The 22,688-nt window shown below is 35.8% G+C and overlaps 1 protein-coding gene across 5 annotated transcripts in view; it reads left to right on the forward strand.

Annotated features, from left to right (window-relative positions):
- Nucleotides 1-22,688, forward strand: part of PCNX1 (pecanex 1) — a 211,017-nt gene that overhangs the window by 100,618 nt on the left and 87,711 nt on the right. For 3 of the 5 annotated variants that reach the window (XM_015143993.3, XM_015143997.3, NM_001260747.1), the window contains 6 exon segments: nucleotides 176-393; nucleotides 6,141-6,294; nucleotides 10,601-10,633; nucleotides 13,558-13,729; nucleotides 14,254-14,364; nucleotides 16,188-16,279. In XM_015143993.3, coding sequence (XP_014999479.1) covers nucleotides 176-393; nucleotides 6,141-6,294; nucleotides 10,601-10,633; nucleotides 13,558-13,729; nucleotides 14,254-14,364; nucleotides 16,188-16,279 — 780 coding nt within the window. 5 annotated transcript variants of the gene reach the window in all.

A 22,688-nucleotide genomic window follows, 5' to 3' on the forward strand; every position in this document is an offset into this window, starting at 1 on the left:
GGGTGACAGATGAGACTCCATGTCAAAAAAAAAAGTGTATTAGAGAAGAAAATTAAGGGGCTCAGATAACTGATAAGCTAACTGAGTAACTCTTGAATTATGAAGATATTTTATTTTGAATAAACAAATAAATATTGAAGATATTTTAAGCCTTTCAATGCTGACTTTCTTTTAGCTCTCTCTCCCACAGATTCGGTTGAATAGACTATTGACCATTGATACAGATTTGTTGGAGCAACAGGACATTGATCTAAGCCCTGACTTGGCAGCTACGTACGGCCCAACAGAAGAAGCTGCCCAAAAGGTTAAACACTATTATCGCTTTTGGATTCTACCCCAGCTGTGGATCGGCATTAACTTTGACAGACTCACACTTTTGGCCCTGTTTGATAGGTGAGATTATAGTGTGATATTAATGATATATGCAGATTTTATTTTTAAGGTGAAGTGTCCAGGTTTTTAGGTTATCATGTTGGGAGATGTTTTCTGATTTTGTCCTCTTGAGATAAAAGTTAAGGTAATAGGGCTTCTAAACATTGACTGTCTTAAATCCATTAAAAATGTTTTGGTTGCAATTTCAATATCTTTATACAAAGAAATTATTTTTGTTAATCAGTTAGACTCAAACAACTGCTACTCAAAAGCCAAAGAATATGAGGTGTTGATGGTCTTAAGGTTGTAGGTAATATGATGCAAAGTTCTATATAACAGTTATAAGAGGAAACTTCTGTTTCCGGGTTTCTTAACACTGCTACCTTAATGGCAAACACATGAGTCTACTGTATTACAAACTTGGTGACCAACAGCTGCTTCCAGTCAACATAGAGTAACAGGATTGAATTTATCATCCCATGTGAAACAACCAAAAATAGACAAAGTACATGAAACAGTGGTTTTCAAGACATTGGAGATGAGGGAAAAAGGACAGTGATTCTTGAGAGATGACAACAAATAACATGAGCTCTACAGTTGCCCCAGCTTAATGCTTTGAGAGAGTTTCTAGGCTGCAAGATAGGGAGAACTGAAGTAGAGTCCAGCCAACTTCTTGAGTTAAGGAGATAGAACTGAAAGTCCAGGGAGACTATGGCAGTTAGAGCCCATAGGACAGACTGTCAGAGAGGAGAGAGCTGCTTAGAGAGAGAACCTTAGAGATCTGCATTGAGTTGCCTCGACTGTTTGGCAGAGTATGGATAAATTCCTGTATGTGAGGAAACTGTTTGAGGCCAGGGAAAGAACCACGTGAAAAGGAACAGGGGAACAGTTACTGGCAATCACACAGCACTAGGAATAGTGTATGTCCCTACTAGCCAGATTGGAGACGTTTAGGGTTCATATTTTATGGTGCCTTATGTAGAATAATCAGGAAGATCTTTAAAAGTGGGGAATAATTAGCCCTAGCAGGAGCACTACTTCACACCCACCTAACAAGTCATAAAATCAAGACCTGAAGGGATCAAACAGTTTCCAAGTAACATAAAATCTAAGAAGATTTATGGAAATCCGGAAATACCCAGCTCCCAACAAGTTAAGATTCACAATGTCTAGGATTCAGTCAAAGATGACCAGCTGTACAAAGAAATGAGAAAATGACCTGTAACAAGAATAATAAATCATTTGAGACTAAACTGTAGCTTGCATAGCAGACAAGGACATTAAAACAGTTATAACTGCTTTCCATATGTTTAAAAAGTTAACTACGGACATAGAAGATACTTTTAAAAGTCCCAAATCAAACTTACGGAGTTGAAAACTATAATCCCCGAGATGAAAAATACACTGGATGGGATTAATGGTAGATTGCACCTTGTAGAAGAAAAGATTAGTGAACTCGAAGGCATAGTAATGGAAACTATCCAGAATGAAACAAGAGTCCACTGTACCCGGTGAAAAGAGTATGAAAACAAAATGAGAAAAAGCTGTGGGACAACTACAAGAGGAAACAAGGAGACAAAAGATTTTGAAGAAATAAGGGTGGAGAACTTTCCAAATTTGATGAAAACTGTGAATACACATTCAGGAAGCCCAGTGAACCTCAAAGCATAAAATACTTGAATAAAACTACACCAAGGCACACAACTGCTCAAAACCGGTGATAAAATTGTTAAAATTGCAAGAGAAAAAAAGAGGAGCAAGGATAAAGAAGACATCCTTTTTATTGTTGGAAATAATGAAGTGAAAAGACAATAGAGGAGCATCTTTAAAGTACTGAAAAGAAAGAAACCCTGTCAACCTACAGTTCTATACATAGCAAAAATACCTTTTAAAAACCAAAGTGAAATAAAGACATTTTCAGATCAGAAAAAAATGGGAAGAATTCTTTATGAGCAGCCCCACACTACAAAAAATGTTGGAGGATGTCTTTCAGGCAGAAGGAAAGTGATCTCAGATGGAAATATAAGTCTGCCCAAAGGAGCAAAGATAAATAGAAATGGTAAGTCACTACATGGATAAATATAAAAGATTTTTTCTTATTAGTAAGTTTCTTTAAGAGATAACTGACTGTTTAAATGAAAATAACAATGCTTTGGTTTATAACATGTAAAAGTAAAATTTATGATAATAGCATAAAGGCAGAGAGGGGAGAAATAAAAGCATACTATTTTAAGTTTCTTATATGTGAAGTGATCATCACTTGAAGGTAGACTGTCATAAATGTATATTGTAAACCCTAAGCTAGTCGCAGTGGCTTACACCTGTAATCCCAGCACTTTGGGAGGCAGAGGCAGGAGGATCACTTGAGCCTAGGAGTTTGAGGCCAGCCTTGGCAACCTAGTAAGACTCTGTCTCTATGAACATATTTTAAAAAATTCTTACCAAAACCTATCGTAAGGAAACCACTAAAATAACAAAAGAGTTGTAGCTAATATGTCAAAAAGGAGATAAGATAGATTATAAAAATTACTGTTAATCAATAAGGTGGAAAAAGATCAGAGAATAGATGAGACAAATAGGAAACAAATGACAAGATGATAGAGTCAGAAAAAGTCAGAAATTGGCAGATTATATAAAAAAGAACAACACTTAACTCCAAGCTGCCTACAAGGAAGGTACTTTAAATATAAAAACAGAGGACAGTGTGGTGGCTTATGCCTATGATCCTAGCACTTTGGAAGTCTGAGGTGGGAGGATCTCTTGAGGCCCAGTTTTCAAAACCAGCCTGGGCAACATAGACCAAATACTTATTTTATTTTGTACCAAAATAAAATAAAAACAAACAGGTTAAAAGATGGAAAAAGATATACCATGCTAACATTAACAAAAGGCTTATTGTACTGGCTGTTTTAAAGTCAGATAAAGTAGACTTCAGAACAAAGAATATTACCAACGGTGAAGAAGCCCATTTCGTAGTGATAAGGAGTCAATTAATCCACAGGATTTAACAGTCCTAAATGTTTGTACACCTGAAACAGAGCTTCAGAATTCATAAAGCAAAAGCTAATAGAAGTGGAGAAATAGACAAATCACAGTTATAGGTGATTTCAGCACTTCTCTTTAAATACTTGATAGAATAATTATTTAGAAAATCAGTGAGGAGATAGTGAACTTGAACAGTATTATCAACCAGCCTAAATTGGTTGACATTTATGGAACACTGCATCCATAACAAGAGAGTATACATTTTTCTAAGTGCTCACGGAACATTTACTAAGATAGGTCACATCTTGAGCCATAATACAAGAGTTATTAAATTTTAAAAGGTCTACTATCCAGTCATACATAGTGAATTAAATGGTAAATTAATAACAAATAGAACCTTGGAAAATCCCCAAATATTTGGAAACTAAACACTTCTAAATAACCCATCGATTAGAGAAGATGTCAAGAGATAAATTAGTATTTCAGGCTAAATGAAAGTGAAAACACACCGTATCTGAATTTTGGGAATGCCACTAACCTGCAGTACTTAGGAAAATTTATAGCACTAAACACCTAGATTAGAAAACAAAGGTCTCCAATCAGTGACTTCACCTTCCACTTACTAGAAGAACAAGAGCACATAAGCCCAAGTAAACAGAAGGAAGATAATAGTAAGGAACAAAACAATTAAATGAGGAAACAGAAATAATAAAGAAAATCAAGGAAATGAAAAATTTGAGAACATCAGTTGATAAACCTTTAGCCAGCCTGGGCAGAAAAAAAAAAAGGAGAGGAAAGACATAGATTACCAATATCAGGAATGTGAGTTATGATATGACTACAGACTCTACAGGCATTAAATGATAATTAGAGAATGATATGAGCAGCTACATGCAAATAAATTCAACATTGGACAAATGGACAAATTTCTTCAAAGACAAATTATGAAATTTCATTCTGAAAGAATTACATGACCTTAATTGTCTTACATCTATTAAATAAGTGTAAATTGTAGTTTAGAAATTTTCCCAAAAAGAAAGCTCTAGGCCCAGATGGCATCAAAATAATATTCAAATGAATGAAATGGAGAAAGGATAGCCTTTTCAACAAATGGTGGTAGAACAATTGGATTTCCATATGCGAAAAAATAGAGATGGACGCAGAGGTGTGTGCTCAAGAGGCTGAGGTGAGAGGATTGTTTGAGGCCAGCCTGGGCAACATAGCAAGACCCCATCTCAAAAATAAACAGAAATAAAGAACTTGTAGCCTTACCTTGTGCCACATTATGAAAATGTATCATAGGCTTAAATGTGAAACCTAAAACAAAACTTCTAATAAAAAAAGAAAACATAGGAGAAAACTCTTATGAACTTGGATTAGGCAAAATTACTTGACTCTGACACCAAAACCAAGATCATTTAAAAAAAAAATTGATACATTGGACTCATCAAAATGGAAAATTTTTAAAAATCCAAAGACAATACCTGTTCAATGACAAGGGAGGCACTATTCAGGCAGGCCCAGAATTGAAAAGAGGTCATCAAATTTTAGCAAACCTGAAATTGCATAACTACCACCTAAAATCAAATGGAAATGCCAGTAATTTATTGATTTGGAAATACTGTTGAACTTTTTTATCTGGTAGAACCATTAAATGAAGTAGTACAAAGATGTTTATGAATTTTATTTTTAGGCCCAGTTGATTGTGATAAATATGGAATTGGGTTAATACATTTGTTAAGTTTTTTTATGATTATAAAAGTAATTCCTTAACTATTGTAGAAAATTTAAATATGTACAAAGTTTTGACAGAAGCAAACCATAATTATTCCATGGAGAGAAGCGTTAGTAGTAATATCATTTTTGGTATATTGTCTTTTTTAACCTATATGTTTAATTTTTTAATAGCGGAACTTATATCCTGCTGTGCCCATGGTTTTGTGTCCTGCTTTCTTTATGTACGAGATGTGCTGAGCATTTTTTCATTTTTTAATAGTCTTTAAAAATATGACTTAAAAGTATTTTAGGGAAATACTAAAGGATGTATTTGTATAACATTTTGTGAATAAAATTTCCAAAGAAGTAATGAGATAGATTCTTGTGTGTGTATGACATAAAAATAATCTTTATTGCTATATATATCTCTCTCGAGCATCATATTGTTTCTCTTTCAATGTCAGTTTAATGAAGTATAGAATTGTCTTAGGAAGTTTAATAGAAGCAGATAGAGGTCTTTGTCACTACCTTCATTTTCAAGATATGTAAGAGCCCATATTTAAATAATTCTAATAAGTGAATTTTCTAATTCTTTCAGATGACTGAGAGATGGGGGAAGTGAAATCACTTAGTGCCAGAATTTTGTTACAATTTTGCCATGTAACAAATGTTTTAAATTTAATTTTCTAGAAACTAGAGATTTTGGTTTTTAAACATAATGTGATTCTTTGTGTACGTATTTTATTTGCCATCCAAGTTTGTTAACTATTTTGCAACAAATAGAATAGAAAAGCAGATATTAAGGAGAGTAACATTTTTAAAATAGAAATTTAAAACTATATTATGTAATCGGAATTCATTGTAGCATGTTTTATTTGTATATAAGAATTCATGTTGTGTCCACATGAAACTAGTTTGTTTTCAGTATGATCTAAAACCTTGTTCAAACTCAGTACCAAAAAGACATCTGGCATATTAGGAACTTCATATTTATGTCTTCCCTTTTTTCCATTTGGTTAATTTCTTATACTTATGATATACTTACTCATAAGTTTTTCTATCTGTAGAAATCGTGAGATCCTGGAAAATGTGTTAGCTGTCATCCTGGCTATTCTCGTGGCCTTTTTGGGATCTATTCTTCTCATACAAGGATTCTTCAGAGATATCTGGGTCTTCCAGTTCTGCCTTGTCATAGCCAGCTGTCAATACTCACTGCTTAAGGTACCAGCATCTCGTCTTTTTATGCTATGGAATTATATTTGTGTTAAAAGGCAGAGGATTTTGTAGTAATTACTGAATTATAGTAAGATAATTATTTTTAGGCTTACTTTTCTTGGATGTTTACACAAGATTGTGTAGAGAGCCAAAGGGGGACATAAACCTTAAAAATAATTGTATGTAAATTAGAACTTCCTAAAAACAAATTTTTTATATTAAAATAAACTGTATTTGTTTTGTTTGTTTTGTTTTGTTTTTTGGAGATGGAGTCTTGCTGTGTCGCCCAGGCTGCGGTGCAATGGCACGATCTGGCTCACTGCAGCCTTCGCCTCCCAGGTTCAAGCAATTCTCCTGCCTCAGCCTCCTGAGTAGCTGGGATTACAGGCACATGCCACCATGCCTGGCTAATTTTTGTATTTTTAGTAGAGACGAGGTTTCATCATGTTGGTCAGGCTGGTCTCAAACTCCTGACCTTGTGATTCACCTGCCTCAGCTTCCCAAAGTGCTGGGATTACAGGCATGAGCCACTACACCCGGCCTAAAAGAAAACTGTATTTGTTAAAATAAGAACTAGCATTCTTTTTTTTTTTTAATAGTAGTAGATTTTTTTTTTTTAATACTTTTAGTTTTGGGATACATGTGCAGATTTGTTACATAGGTATACACATGCCATGGTGGTTAGCTGCACCCATCAACCCGTCATCTACATTAGATATTTCTCCTAATGCTATCCCTCCCCTACTTCCCCTCCTCTGACAGACCCCAGTGTGTGATGTTCCCCTCCCTGTGTCCATGTGTTCTCATTGTTCAACTGCCACTTGTGAGAACATGCAGTGTTTGGTTTTCTGTTCTTGTGTTAGTTTGCTGAGAATGATAGTTTCCAACTTCATCCATGTCCCTGCAAAGGACATGAACTCATACTTTTTTATGGCTGCATGGTATTCCGTGTTGTATATGTGCCACATTTTCTTTATCCAGTCTATCATTGATGGGCATTTGAGTGGGTTCCAAGTCTTTGCTATTGTGAACAGTGCCACAATAAACATACATGTGCATGTGTCTTTATAGTAGAATGATTTATAATCCTTTGGGTATATACCCAGTAATGGAATTGCTGGGTCAGATGGTATTTCTGGTTCTAGATCCTTGAGGAGTTGCCACACTGTCTTCCACAATGGTTGAACTAATTTATACTCCCACCAACAGTATAAAAGCTTTCCTATTTCTTCACATCCTCTCCAGCATCTGTTGTTTCCTGACTTTAATGATTGCCGTTCTAACTGGCGTGAGATGGTATCTCATTGTGGTTTTGATTTACATTTCTCTAATGACCATTGATGATGAGCTTTTTTTCATATGTTTTTTGGCCACATAAATGTCTTTTGAGAAGTGTCTGTTCATATCCTTCACCCACTTTTGGATGGGATTTTTTTTTTCTTGTAAATTTAAGTTCCTTGTAGATGCTGGATATTAGCCGTATGTCAGATAGATAGATTGCAAAAATTTTCTCCTATTCTGTAGGTTGCCTGTTCACTCTGATGATAGTTTCTTTTGCTGTGCAGAAGCTCTTTAGTTTAATTAGATCCCATTTGTCAATTTTGGCTTTTGTTGCCATTGCTTTTGGTGTTTTAGCCATGAAGTGTTTGCCCATGCCTATGTCCTGAATGGTATTGCCTAGGTTTTCTTCTAGGGTTTTTATGGTTTTAGGTCTTATGTTTAAGTCTTTAATCTGTCTTGAGTTAATTTTTGTATAAGGTGTAAGGAAGGGGTCCAGTTTCAGTTTTCTGCATTTGGCTAGCCAGTTTTCCCAACACCATTCATTAAATAGGGAATCCTTTCCCCATTTTTGTCAGGTTTGTCAAAGATCAGATGGTTGTAGATGTGTAGTGTTATTTCTGAGGCCTCTGTTCTGTTCCTTTGGTCTTTGTATCTGTTTTGGTATCAGTACCATGCTGTTTTGGTTACTGAAGCCTTGTAGTAGAGTTTGAAGTCAGGTAGTGTGATGCCTCCAGCTTTGTTCTTTTTGCTTAGGATTGTCTTGGCTGTATGGGCTCTTTTTTGGTTCCATATGAAATTTAAAGTAGTTTTTTCTAATTCTGTGAAGAAAGTCAGTGGTAGCTTGATGGGAATAGCATTGAATCTATAAATTACTTTGGGCAGTGTGGCCATTTTCACAATATTGATTCTTCCTATCCATGAGCATGGAATGTTTTTCCATTTGTTTGCGTCCTCTCTTATTTCCTTGAGCAGTGGTTTGTAGTTCTCCTTGAAGAGGAGCCCTCCCACAGCTGGAAAACCATTCACGTAGTTCTGTGTTTACTAACAACTGTCCATCCTTTTTTTTCTCTCTCCATTTATAGCTAGACATGTGGAGTAAGCCTAGGACATCTGCTTTATTTCTTTAAGACCCGTCCATACTTTCCTCATTGCAGTACTGACATTATAGTCTTTGTGGTTGCTAATGATCAATCTAATTGCTAAATTGATTTTCTTAAGTCTCCGTGCTTTATGAATGGTACATCATTTAATACCTATGGATACTCTTCCATTTTGATATTCTTCTCATTTTTGATCTGTGACTTTATACCACCCTCATGCTTCTTGCATTTTTCAGATGACTCTCTTTTCCTTTGTTGATCCCTCTTTCTTCTTTCAACTGCTTAATTTATGAGAATTCTCTAGGATTTTATGTGGTTATCTTCTCGGTTTACAGTTCCTTGGCATTGAAGTCATCCTTTTTTATTACTTTATTTGTTGACTTTGTGTATGAGTTATGTCCAGATTTATATCTCAAAGTCTTCACCTCTTTTGCAAGCTTTATTCCTATATATCTAACAGACATTTTAAAAATAGCAAATTAATCATCTCCTGGTTAATTTTTCTTTCCCAATATCTTTGCTTTTGGCAGTGATATACCAACTAAAAATCTTAGAGTCTCCGCTCCTTCCTCCTTGATCCCTAATAACAAGTAACTCAGTCCCTTTGATAACATTTAATGATTCTATATTAAAATTACTGGTTGTCATTCTTGTACTATACCTTTAGTGCCTTAAATCATTTAAATTCGTTTTCTGGCTCTGGTGTCTCCATGGTCCAATTAATTTTGTCCACTGCTTTCAGGTTAATGTGGTTAAATATGGAAAAGGTAAAAGGTGACAGATTTTTGCAACTAGTTGACAAGAAGAATAATAATGTCATAAACAGGAATAAGAAAGACAAGAACAGAAGCTTTTAGAAGATAGGTGTTGTGATTAAAAGAGTTTATGGATTATCTGGAGTCCAATCTAGCCAAGGGCCAAATGCCAAACTCAGCTCGGCCCAATGTCGAATGGTAGGGTGGTGCTAGACAATCCTAGTGAAATTGTATGGTATGCCGTCAGAAATGAACTGAAACTTGGGAGAAAAGTCATGATTAGGGACGTAGCTGCATAATACCTTCTGAACATTTTTATGGGAAGTTAATAAAGTCTCTTAAAAGGATACAGCTTTACTTATTTGATTATTTTGATATGAAAATGCAGATAATATCTTTATTACAAATACCATTGAATTATTTAGTAAGCTGGAATTTATGGGCAGAACTAGAATTGTTGTTATAAGCAAACCCCTATTATTGTATATTTCCTGAATGAATAATGTCCTGTGAGAAATGCTATACTTTTATTTTTTTTTTTTTGAGACGGAGTCTTGCTTTGTCGCCCAGGCTGGAGCGCAGTGACCAGATCTCGGCTCACTGCAAGCTCCGCCTCCCGGGTTCCCGCCATTCTCCTGCCTCAGCCTCCCGAGTAGCTGGGACTACAGGTGCCCGCCACCTCGCCCAGCTAGTTTTTTGTATTTTTTAGTAGAGACGGGGTTTCACCGTGTTAGCCAGGATGGTCTCGATCTCCTGACCTCGTGATCCACCAGTCTCGGCCTCCCAAAGTGCTGGGATTACAGGCTTGAGCCACCGCGCCCGGCCGAGAAATGCTATACTTGTATGTAGTATACCTTAACTACACTTGTCTATAACAAGCCAAACAGTAAGATGGATCTATCATATGCTATTGCAGAAACATTAAGATAGATACAAATAAATAAATAATAAATAATCTTATTTCCTGACTCTTATCAGGAAAGATTTGAGATGTTTTTAATATCAAAGTGACACTGGTATCTGGAGCTGAAGTTTCATCTCTGGAACAGAATTATTAATATAGGTCATTTTGTGGTTGTGGAATATTTACTTAAGATCATTTCAGGCATTTTGAAAGTTGGTTGTAAAATTAGCAAGACTTCAAGAGTGTAATTTATCTTTCTGTTTCATTTTTAGAGTGTTCAACCAGATTCTTCTTCTCCCAGACATGTAAGTCACTCTTAATATGGCTGTATATTGTAGGTCGTTAACATTTATCATAGCATTTGTGGTTTGGTTTTTGTTTTTTTGTTTTGTTTTGTTTTGTTTGGAATGCATCAAACAACTAAAATTTATGTTACTATTTTCCTCATCCATGTTTTGACACACTACTAGAAATACAGGTGTTTTGTTAGCTTGAAATAAAATGACATTGTACTTGTGGACTCTAAACTTGGTTGGAAATGAGCATAATAATTCATTGTTTGACAGTCTGTTTCAGGGAGTAGACATGGTTCTTATAAACTCATTATTATTTATGTTTAATAAATTTTGAATAATAGGTTATGAATAAGTATTGAAAATATAATTTTGATGTAGGAAGAACTTCACTTGAGTACCATTAGGAGCAAGAATAAAGAAGTAATACATGAGTCTGGTGTCAAGACCATTGAATAAAAACTTTGTTATTCACTTTGTGACTAGACAAAAATATTATCTGCCTAGCACTATGTATTGTGAAGTGGAATCCAATTTTAGATCTACGTTGAGTTTTTAATAGAACAAAGGATATTCTATTTAAAGTAGTTCAAAAACAGACTTCAAGAATAGTTTATGATTTTTTTCCTTGAATATAATTTTTTTAATCCTTTTGCTGGAATAATGAATAATGGGAATGGATGAGCAAAATGAAACAAAGAAGCAAGTTTTTTTTTTTTTTTTTGACTGATTATGTTTACTATTTTGCAAGAATATTTTTGAAGTGCAATAATATATGGAAACATTGCTTTTTAACTTTTTATTTTGGCCTAATTTCAAACTTAAAGTTGCAAGGGTAGTACAAAGAATTTCAGATACCATTCATCCAGATCCATATGTTAACATTTATGATATTTGCTTAATCCCTTTCTAGCACGTGATCTTTTTTCCTTCTTTCTCTGTGCTAGCTGACATGATGCCCCTTTACCTCTAAGTGTCTCAGTGTGTGTTTCTTAGAAACAAAGATATTCCTTTATGTTAATTCAAGATAATTATCAAAATTAGAATATTAATGTTGATACAATGCTGTCTTCTAATATGTAGATCTTACTCAAATAGATTTTGCCTATTGTCTTCATTGGCAAAGAAAGTCCCTGATTATGTTTGGTCTCTTAAATCTCCTTTAATCTGGAGCAATTCTTCGGTAACTATCTTTCATTATATTGAAATTTTTGATGGATATAGGCCAGTTATTTTATAGACCATCCCTTAATTTGAGTTTGTCTGATGTTTTTTTCTTTTAAAAAATGTTTTTTAAGTTTTATTTTTTCACCCTGTCTTATGGTGCTGATGATGTTTCTTTCTGATTTGATAAGGCCATGCTTTTTAAAGTAGGAATACTACAAAAGTACATCGTATTAGGAAGCACATATTGATTTATCCTTTTACTAGTGATATTAAGTTTGATCTTCTGGTTAAGAGTATTGTCTGCAGGGTGTCTGAAATCTCTGCAGTATTAACATTTTGGCCAGCTAATTCTTTGTTTGAGGGTGGGGGATGCTGTCCAATGCATTGTAGGATGTTTGGCATCCTCTCTGGTGCTACCTCCTAAATGCTGGTAGCACCACTTCACCAACTGTGACAACAGAAATGTGTCCAGATTCCCATATGTGCACTGGGGAGCAAAACCCCCTCCTACTTCCTTAAGAACCAGTACTCTACTGTAACGTTACTGTTTTTCTCTTACAGATAATAAATACTTCAAATAAATAAATAAAATAAATACCTCATGGAGAGATACCTTGAGACTGTATATGTGTCCTCCATAAATTTCTATCCAGTTGTTTTAGTATCTACTGATGTTTCTTGCCTGATTCAGTTACTTATTGGTTGCTAAATGATGGTTTTTCTCATCCCATCATTCCTTCTACATTTATTAGTTGACCTTTTATTAATACTATAAGGAAGAGCTTTCCCCTCTTTCTTATATATGTATGTATATATTGGTGTGGATAAATTGATTATTTTATTCAATGGACTATAATGTTACTAGTAGTATTTATTTTGATGCTCAAATTGTCCCTGATTTAGCCATTGGGAGTCCATCACACTGCTTTCTGTGTCCTTTTGACATATCTCTGTCATTCTTTAAGTACTTTCTACCTTTTTGTCACAACAATATGTTCCAGGGTCATCTTATACTTTCCCTGTCGTAGCCAGAAACCAGTCTTTTCTCTATGGAGCCCCCCCCCCACCTTTTTTGGTAGGTAAGGGTATTTATAAAGTAAGATCTGGTTGCTAGTAATCATTATTGCTAGAATCTCATTGCATCTAGGTCCTCTTAGTGGATAAAGCTAGGAGGTGTATGTATGTATGTACATATATACACACATGTATACATATATATAACCTATTCCTATATCTGTCTATATGCATATTAAAAATAATGAGACTATGGAAGCCCAGTGTGGGCAGATTACTTGAGACCAGGAGTTTGAGACCAGCCTGGGCAACATGGCGAAACTCTATCTCTAAAAAAATTAAACAGGCGCAGTGATGTGTGCCTGTAGTCCCAGCTACTTGGAAGGCTGAGGCGGGAGGATCACTTGAGCTCAGGAGGCCGAGGCTACAGTGAGCTGTGAGCGCTCCACTGCATTCCAGTCTGGGTGACAGAGAGAGACCCTGTCTCAAAATAAATAGATAAATAAATAAATAATAACAACAACAAAAAAACTTCACACTGATACTTCTGTTTCAGTCCAGTATCTCAAGAGTTCATTCTATTACTCTTCCTCCTCTCTATATTTGTTAATCCTTTCTGTGATTGTCAGAAATCTGGCTTCCATATGGAAAAATTATGAATCCTTAGAATGAAGCCATCAGTGATCTCAGTAGTTATTTGTGACTCTTAAAATTAACTAAACTGACTTTAAAAAATATCATTTTCTCATTTTCAGGGTCATAATCGTATCATTGCCTACAGTAGACCAGTTTATTTCTGCTTATGTTGTGGTCTTATTTGGCTCTTGGATTATGGTAGCAGAAACCTGACTGCAACCAAGTTCAAATTATATGGAATAACTTTTACCAATCCACTGGTGTTTATATCAGCCAGGGATTTAGTTATAGGTGAGTCATCTTAAAGTATCTCTAATCTTAAAATGAATTTATTTGTATATCAACATTTTTCTGATAAATATATCAATTATACAGCTTTAAATAGTTTTTAATAAGCTTATTTTGCTGTTGTTATCTGCTCTGAGAAACAAAGTGATAGGACTATTATGAGTGAATAAAGCTAATGATGAGCAAATATTATAGTAATTCTTTTGTTCTTGGAGTAAATGTAATGGATAATTTTTTTTTGGTTTTGTTATCTTAGGTTTCTATTATGTGAAAATGGTTGAAATAACTTTAAAAAGTATTGTTTATGATTGAAAAGATGTTATTTACTAACCAAGCAATTTTTGTTGAGATGTATAATTTAAAATACTGTCTTTTAAAAATTGCCTAGTAGTTTATGTTAATTTGGGATTTAAAAAAAATTAATTATGACCTCTCAGTGGACCAAAAAAATGAATTATGACCTCTCAGTAGACACAAGAATGGATATAGTATAATATTTTTAAATATACTTTTCTTTCTTTTTATAGTGTTTACACTCTGTTTCCCAATAGTGTTTTTCATTGGTCTCCTGCCTCAGGTGAATACATTTGTAATGTACCTTTGTGAACAATTGGATATTCATATTTTTGGTGGTAATGGTGAGTGTTTCTTTATAAAAATTATAGATGACAGTATTACCTTTATAGATCATGAAGTAATAAACTGACCATTAAAATGCTTTTCCAGTTTTCACTTCAGGCTTGAAATTAGAAAAAAAAAAAAGACATTAAGTAATTGAAGACTGAGAAGCAATTAATTTGTGGATAGAAAAAAATAGTCAAGTCTGCTACTTTAGAGAAAGAGCCAGGTATAATGAAGCAGATGTGTAAGAAGTAATAAAATAATGTCTGCAACTAAAAGTTGTAGTGAGTTTACATGGAACCTATATGTACTTAAGAGGTATTTATAAAAGATGATCTATCCTGAATAGATTGAGGTTTGATACATAGCATTACATTTGGATTTTAAACCAGTATGTGCATTTAGTAGGTCTTCATATTTGGTTTCAGAGCCTTGTTTTATCCTTAGAATGGTAACACCAAAATAAAAGCATTTTACTAATAAATAAGCTTTTAAGAACTATCTCTGTTCATTGAGTAGAATATGTGGCTATGAATTGATATACTTAGAAAATCTATTTCCATATCATATGTATATTTTATTTTAAAAATAAGATAATACCCATATTACCCTGGTATAGATAATGGTTTGTAGAACTTGAAAATAATCATATCAGCATACACCATGGTTAAAATATACCATTATTTAGTTTAACCATTTAAAATTTTACTGAAAGATGAGTGTGCAAGTAGAGAAAATGAAAGGGAAAGAGATTACTGTAACTTTATAGTTCATTTCTCTACACATTTCACATTTTCAGGCCTCATATATTTTCCAAGCATATGCATTGAAATCCTCTCTGCTGATGAAAAGTTGACATCATGGCTTTAATTTTAGATAGAAACTGAGTTTTTCTGTGTTGCTGTATATCATACTAGAGAATTTTTAATGTTCTGAAAATTTTTTGAATGAGTATGAATTAAGACAGAACTCATTTCATCAATCAGCATGGCTTAATGGGTAGAAGACAGTTTGAATATTTAGGGACTATTACTGGTGTTATATTACCCTAAATACTATGGGGAGGGCTTAGTGTAGGTAATTTATGATAATGGGCTTTTGTCATACTATAATTTACAAACTTGTGCAAGGTATTAGGTTTCTGATATCTCAAGGAATTTTTTCTGTAGATTTCTTTTATGATTATTATTATTAAATTAAAGAAAGTCTGTTACCCATGTTTTAAAAGTAAAGTCTAGATATCTTAGCCATCTCCTGTTCCTTATTACTAATATGCCCATTGGAGTATTAGTAATTATCTATTTCGTTGTTGTTGCTATTGTTAGCAATTAGATCTACAGTATCTAAAGTATCTATTTTGTTGTTGTTATTGTTAGCAATTAGATCTACACTTTTTTCTGAAAACTAACACATGGGAATACAGATTTACTTCTGTGGGTAACACAGGTTCTGTTTACATAGATAAATATTTTTCAGTGAACACTTAATACATCTCCAGTTCCTTTTCAGGCCTCTGAAAGCTTCATTTTTCCACATTTTTTGTTAATAGATAGATTTTTGAAGCATAATATAGATAAAATTTTTTCTTGCTACATATAAATGTTCATTACTTCCAAGATGAATATAGTTTATCTCGTAACAAAGATTCAGGATAGCAAATCTCTGTCATGTCAAAATCTTTTTGAAAGAACAAAATGAAGTAACTGAATTTTTAAAATTTAGATTAGTAGATATTTAATGATAGTTGCCATTATAATATTTTAAATGCTTTTCAGTGACCTTTTAATTTTTTTCATATATTTTAATAAAATATTTCTTTCCTTTTTCTTCTCCTGTCTAGCCACTACAAGCCTGCTTGCAGCACTTTACAGTTTTATCTGTAGCATTGTGGCAGTAGCCTTATTGTATGGATTATGTTATGGAGCTTTAAAGGTGAGCAATAAATTATAGTATGTTTTGTCTTTAAGGCTGTATTTCTATATGAATGTTGTTTTAAAATCAACTAATAATGATTTTTTCCCCTGGGGCCACTTAGCATTAATTTTCGTGGTCTTCATATGTTAAACATTATTCTCATTCTCAACTACTTTGAATTTGAAAACAGTTTAATAGTTAACCATTACTAAAAGAAAATTATTTTTCCTGCAGTAGTCATAGGTTAATATTAGAAACAGATTATTGAAAACTAGGCTCATCTGGTATAAGGGTAGGCATAGTAATTACAGAATGTGAAGTCAATTTTAAAATTCTACTTAAGAATTTAACTACTTTTCATATCACAGTTTTTTAAACTTATAAAAACAAGTTCAAGGACTGCAATTTAAGATACATGCTAATAAAAAGTAATATACTGAAATTTAATGTCATTGGGTTAGAAGATCTGAATGAGCCTTATGAACTTCCCTTTAAAAGATGGTCAACAAGTTGTAAACATAAAAATTTAAACATTTTTGTAGACAGCTTTCAGCTCCTCACGCATACTTGTGGGTTGCTTTCGTTTTTTGTTTGGCAACTAGTGCAAGACAACCAGAGAATGTTAGGTTTGAAAGGACTATGACAAGTGACTCACAGATCCTTCTTTGCCTCATTTAAGTAGCATTTGTAGAGCATTTATGTGTACCAGCTGTTATGCTAAACCGTTTTCTGCTTTGAAGGAACTTGTAGGTTAGCGGTGATTAACAAGTCAACCAACATGTTCAATACAGCATAACGAAGGTTATGAAAGCAGTTCTGTGGGTATACAAATTAAGACTACTTTATTCTGCCAAAAGAGATTAAAGACAATTTTCCAGGAAGGTGATATAACCAGATTTTGAGCATTAGCTAATTGAAGCAAGAGATGAAGACCCATGGGCTTGTAAAGAAAATGTGTTGTGTAGAGGAAATGGCAAATGATTTGGAATTTCTGGAGGTTTGGGTACATGAGGAAAGATGACATCTAAGGTCATTCCTCTAAGGCTAGAAAGGTAAGCAAAGGCTGGATCATGAAATAGCTTTTATCCTGAATGTGTTGGGGTAAAGATGCAAAACCATGAATTTATTTGAGGCAGTGAAAGGAAATGATCAGAGTTGCATTTTAGAAAGGTTACTTTTCTCCATTGTGAAGATTGAAGTCTAAGCAGGAGGGATCAAAGGAGACTGTTCCACTTTAATCTTGAAATTATGAGGTACTTAACTAAAATTAGATTTCATGAATATATTTGTAGACTGTCTGGATAAAGATATATGAGCTAGAAGAGGATCCAGGATGATTCTGGGTGCTGACTTGAACAGCTGGTTAGATATGGTGCTAATGCACAAGACTGGAAACCTTGGCATTTGTTGAGGAAGGTGATTGTTTATGTTGGAACACTTGATTTGTTGATATTTATGGGGTATCCAGAGATACATAGTAGCTAGTTACATGTACAGAGGTTTGATGTCATGATTAATGGATTTAGAAGTCATCCATAAAATTGAATAAAATGTAAGAAAAAGACTCTTAATGTGGATTGACAAGAGAAAATGGATGAGGAAAGACTATGGGAAATACCAGTATGTAAGTGTTGGTTACAACAAAATCACACAAAGGAAATTTCAGAGGCAGTATGAGTCTGAAAAAAGTTTTTATTGAATTTGGCAGTTATAGGATATTAGTGTTTTGGATTAAGGAAGCCAGATTAATATAAGTAGGTTTGAATATATATTAAGGAAATATATTCTACTCTTTCTAGAGTGCAGTTGGAAAGCTTGCACACATAATGGGGGTTGTTTTCTGGTTTTTGTTTTTAAAAAAGATCTGAGACTTAATTGCTCTAAAAGGCAAGGAGGGGAAATCTAGTGGATGGGAGATAATTGATAGAGCTAAGCCCAGGAAAGAACTGGCGGCAACAAGGTCCAAATCCAGGATTCTCCCACATGTGCCACCTGTAAACGGTCCTAGCTCAAGTTGTAGATTTGTGTTTTGAATCAGGGTTTGGAAAGTGAATTGTTATTTGGAAATTGTAGTCACAGAAGTTAATAAGTGTGGTAAGTTTTCTAGCCTCGTTTAGAAAGGCCTATTCAACTATAATTATACAGCAGAATGGCAGCAGCTATAAAGCTGCCAGGTAGATTCCTGCATCCTAAGGCAGGCAGGAAGGTAAAGTTTTTTTCTTCTTTCTGGGGCATCACTTTTGCATTAGACAATTTTAGTTTTAAATATCACTCATTGTAGTGTGGTAAATCTATAGATATACTTGTTATGCACAAGCAGAGATTATGTACAAGCATACCTCATTTTATTGTGCTTTACTTTATTACTTTTCACAGATAGTGTGTTTTTTACAAAAGGAATGCTTGTGGCAACCCTGTGTGAAGCAAGTCTAATGGTGCCATTTTCCTAACAGCATGTGCTCACTTTGTGTCTCTGTGTCACATTTTGGTAATTCTTGCAATATTTAAAATTTTTATTGTTATTTTCTATTATGGTGATGAGTTATGTCTGATACCATTGTAATTGTTTTTGGAGTGCCATTAACAGCACCCATAGAAGATGGTGAACTTTAACAGATCAACATGGTGTGTATTCTGACTGCTCTGCTGACTGGTCATTCCCTCATCTCTCTCCCTCACTTTGGGTCTCCCTATTCTGTGAGATACAACCATGTTGAAATTAGGCTAATCAATAACCCCACAATGGCCTCTAAGTGTTCACAAGGCAAAAGGAATGGTCGCATAGCTGTCACTTTAAATCAGAAGCTAGGAATGATTAAGCTTAGTGAGTAAGGCATATTGAAAGCTGAGAAAGGCCTAAATCGAGGCCTCTTGTGCCAAACAGTTAGCCAAGGTGTGAATGCAAACAAAAAGTTCTTGAAGGAAATTAAGAGTACTACTCCAGGAAATGATAAGAAGAGAGAGAGGGCGGAGCAAGATGGCCGAATAGGAACAGCTCCAGTCTCCAACTCCCAGCGCGAGCCACACAGAAGACCGGTGATTTCTGCATTTTCAACTGAGGTACTGGGTTCATCTCACTGGGGAGTGCCGGACGATCGGTGCTGGTCAGCTGCTGCAGCCCGACCAGCAAGAGCTGAAGCAGGGCGAGGCATTGCCTCACCTGGGAAGCGCAAGGGGGAAGGGAATCCCTTTTCCTAGCCAGGGGAACTGAGACACACAACACCTGGAAAATCGGGTAACTCCCACCCCAATACTGCGCTTTAAGCAAACAGGCACACCAGGAAATCATATCCCACACCTGGCCGGGAGGGTCCCACACCCACGGAGCCTCCCTCATTGCTAGCACAGCAGTCTGTGATCTACCGGCAAGGCAGCAGCGAGGCTGGGGGAGGGGCGCCCGCCATTGCTGAGGCTTAAGTAGGTAAACAAAGCTGCTGGGAAGCTGGAACTGGGTGGAGCTCACAGCAGCTCAAGGAAACCTGCCTGTCTCTGTAGACTCCACCTCTGGGGACAGGGCAATAACAAACGCAGCCGAAACCTCTGCAGACGCAAACGACTCTGTCTGACAGCTTTGAAGAGAGCAGTGGATCTCCCAACACGGAGGTTGAGATCTGAGAAGGGACACACTCCCTGCTCAAGTGGGTCCCTGACCCCTGAGTAGCCTAACTGGGAGACATCCCCCACTAGGGGCAGTCTGACACCCCACACCTCACAGGGTAGAGTACACCCCTGAGAGGAAGCTTCCAAAGCAAGAATCAGACAGGTACACTCGCTGTTCAGAAATTTCTATCTTCTGCAGCCTCTGCTGCTGATACCCAGGCAAACAGAGTCTGGAGTGGACCTCAAACAATCTCCAACAGACCTACAGCTGAGGGTCCTGACTGTTAGAAGGAAAACTATCAAACAGGAAGGACACCTACACCAAAACTCCATCAGTACATCACCATCATCAAAGACCAGAGGCAGATAAAACCACAAAGATGGGGGAAAAGCAGGGCAGAAAAGCTGCAAATTCAAAAAATAAGAGCGCATCTCCCCCGGCAAAGGAGCGCAGCTCATCGCCAGCAACGGATCAAAGCTGGACGGAGAATGACTTTGACGAGATGAGAGAAGAAGGCTTCAGTCCATCAAATTTCTCAGAGCTAAAGGAGGAATTACGTACCCAGCGCAAAGAAACTAAAAATCTTGAAAAAAAAGTGGAAGAATTGATGGCTAGAGTAATTAATGCAGAGAAGGTCATAAACGAAATGAAAGAGATGAAAACCATGACACGAGAAATACGTGACAAATGCACAAGCTTCAGTAACCGACTCGATCAACTGGAAGAAAGAGTATCTGCGATTGAGGATCAAATGAATGAAATGAAGCGAGAAGAGAAACCAAAAGAAAAAAGAAGAAAAAGAAATGAACAAAGCCTGCAAGAAGTATGGGATTATGTAAAAAGACCAAATCTACGTCTGATTGGGGTGCCTGAAAGTGAGGGGGAAAATGGAACCAAGTTGAAAAACACTCTTCAGGATATCATCCAGGAGAACTTCCCCAACCTAGTAGGGCAGGCCAACATTCAAATCCAGGAAATACAGAGAACGCCACAAAGATACTCCTCGAGAAGAGCAACTCCAAGACACATAATTGCCAGATTCACCAAAGTTGAAATGAAGAAAAAAATCTTAAGGGCAGCCAGAGAGAAAGGTCGGGTTACCCACAAAGGGAAGCCCATCAGACTAACAGCAGATCTCTCGGCAGAAACTCTCCAAGCCAGAAGAGAGTGGGGGCCAATATTCAACATTCTTAAAGAAAAGAATTTTAAACCCAGAATTTCATATCCAGCCAAACTAAGTTTCATAAGTGAAGGAGAAATAAAATCCTTTACAGATAAGCAAATGCTTAGAGATTTTGTCACCACTAGGCCTGCCTTACAAGAGACCCTGAAGGAAGCACTAAACATGGAAAGGAACAACCGGTACCAGCCATTGCAAAAACATGCCAAAATGTAAAGACCATCGAGGCTAGGAAGAAACTGCATCAACTAACGAGCAAAATAACCAGTTAATATCATAATGGCAGGATCAAGTTCACACATAACAATCTTAACCTTAAATGTAAATGGACTAAATGCTCCAATGAAAAGACACAGACTGGCAAACTGGATAAAGAGTCAAGACCCATCAGTCTGCTGTATTCAGGAGACCCATCTCACACGCAGAGACATACATAGGCTCAAAATAAAGGGATGGAGGAAGATTTACCAAGCAAATGGAGAACAAAAAAAAGCGGGGGTTGCAATACTAGTCTCTGATAAAACAGACTTTAAACCATCAAAGATCAAAAGAGACAAAGAAGGCCATTACATAATGGTAAAGGGATCAATTCAACAGGAAGAGCTAACTATCCTAAATATATATGCACCCAATACAGGAGCACCCAGATTCATCAAGCAAGTCCTTAGAGACTTACAAAGAGACTTAGACTCCCATACAATAATAATGGGAGACTTCAACACTCCACTGTCAACATTAGACAGATCAACGAGACAGAAAGTTAACAAGGATATCCAGGAATTGAACTCATCTCTGCAGCAAGCAGACCTAATAGACATCTATAGAACTCTCCACCCCAAATCAACAGAATATACATTCTTCTCAGCACCACATCGTACTTACTCCAAAATCGACCACGTAATTGGAAGTAAAGCACTCCTCAGCAAATGTACAAGAACAGAAATTATAACAAACTGTCTCTCAGACCACAGTGCAATCAAACTAGAACTCAGGACTAAGAAACTCAATCAAAACCGCTCAACTACATGGAAACTGAACAACCTGCTCCTGAATGACTACTGGGTACATAACGAAATGAAGGCAGAAATAAAGATGTTCTTTGAAACCAATGAGAACAAAGATACAACATACCAGAATCTCTGGGACACATTTAAAGCAGTGTGTAGAGGGAAATTTATAGCACTAAATGCCCACAAGAGAAAGCAGGAAAGATCTAAAATTGACACTCTAACATCGCAATTAAAAGAACTAGAGAAGCAAGAGCAAACACATTCAAAAGCTAGCAGAAGGCAAGAAATAACTAAGATCAGAGCAGAACTGAAGGAGATAGAGACACAAAAAACCCTCCAAAAAATCAATGAATCCAGGAGTTGGTTTTTTGAAAAGATCAACAAAATTGACAGACCACTAGCCAGACTAATAAAGAAGAAAAGAGAGAAGAATCAAATCGACGCAATTAAAAATGATAAAGGGGATATCACCACCGACCCCACAGAAATACAAACTACCATCAGAGAATACTATAAACACCTCTACGCAAATAAACTGGAAAATCTAGAAGAAATGGATAATTTCCTGGACACTTACACTCTTCCAAGACTAAACCAGGAAGAAGTTGAATCCCTGAATAGACCAATAGCAGGCTC

This window comes from Macaca mulatta, chromosome 7 (assembly GCF_049350105.2).
Source record: "Macaca mulatta isolate MMU2019108-1 chromosome 7, T2T-MMU8v2.0, whole genome shotgun sequence".
Classification (NCBI taxonomy): domain Eukaryota; kingdom Metazoa; phylum Chordata; class Mammalia; order Primates; family Cercopithecidae; genus Macaca; species Macaca mulatta.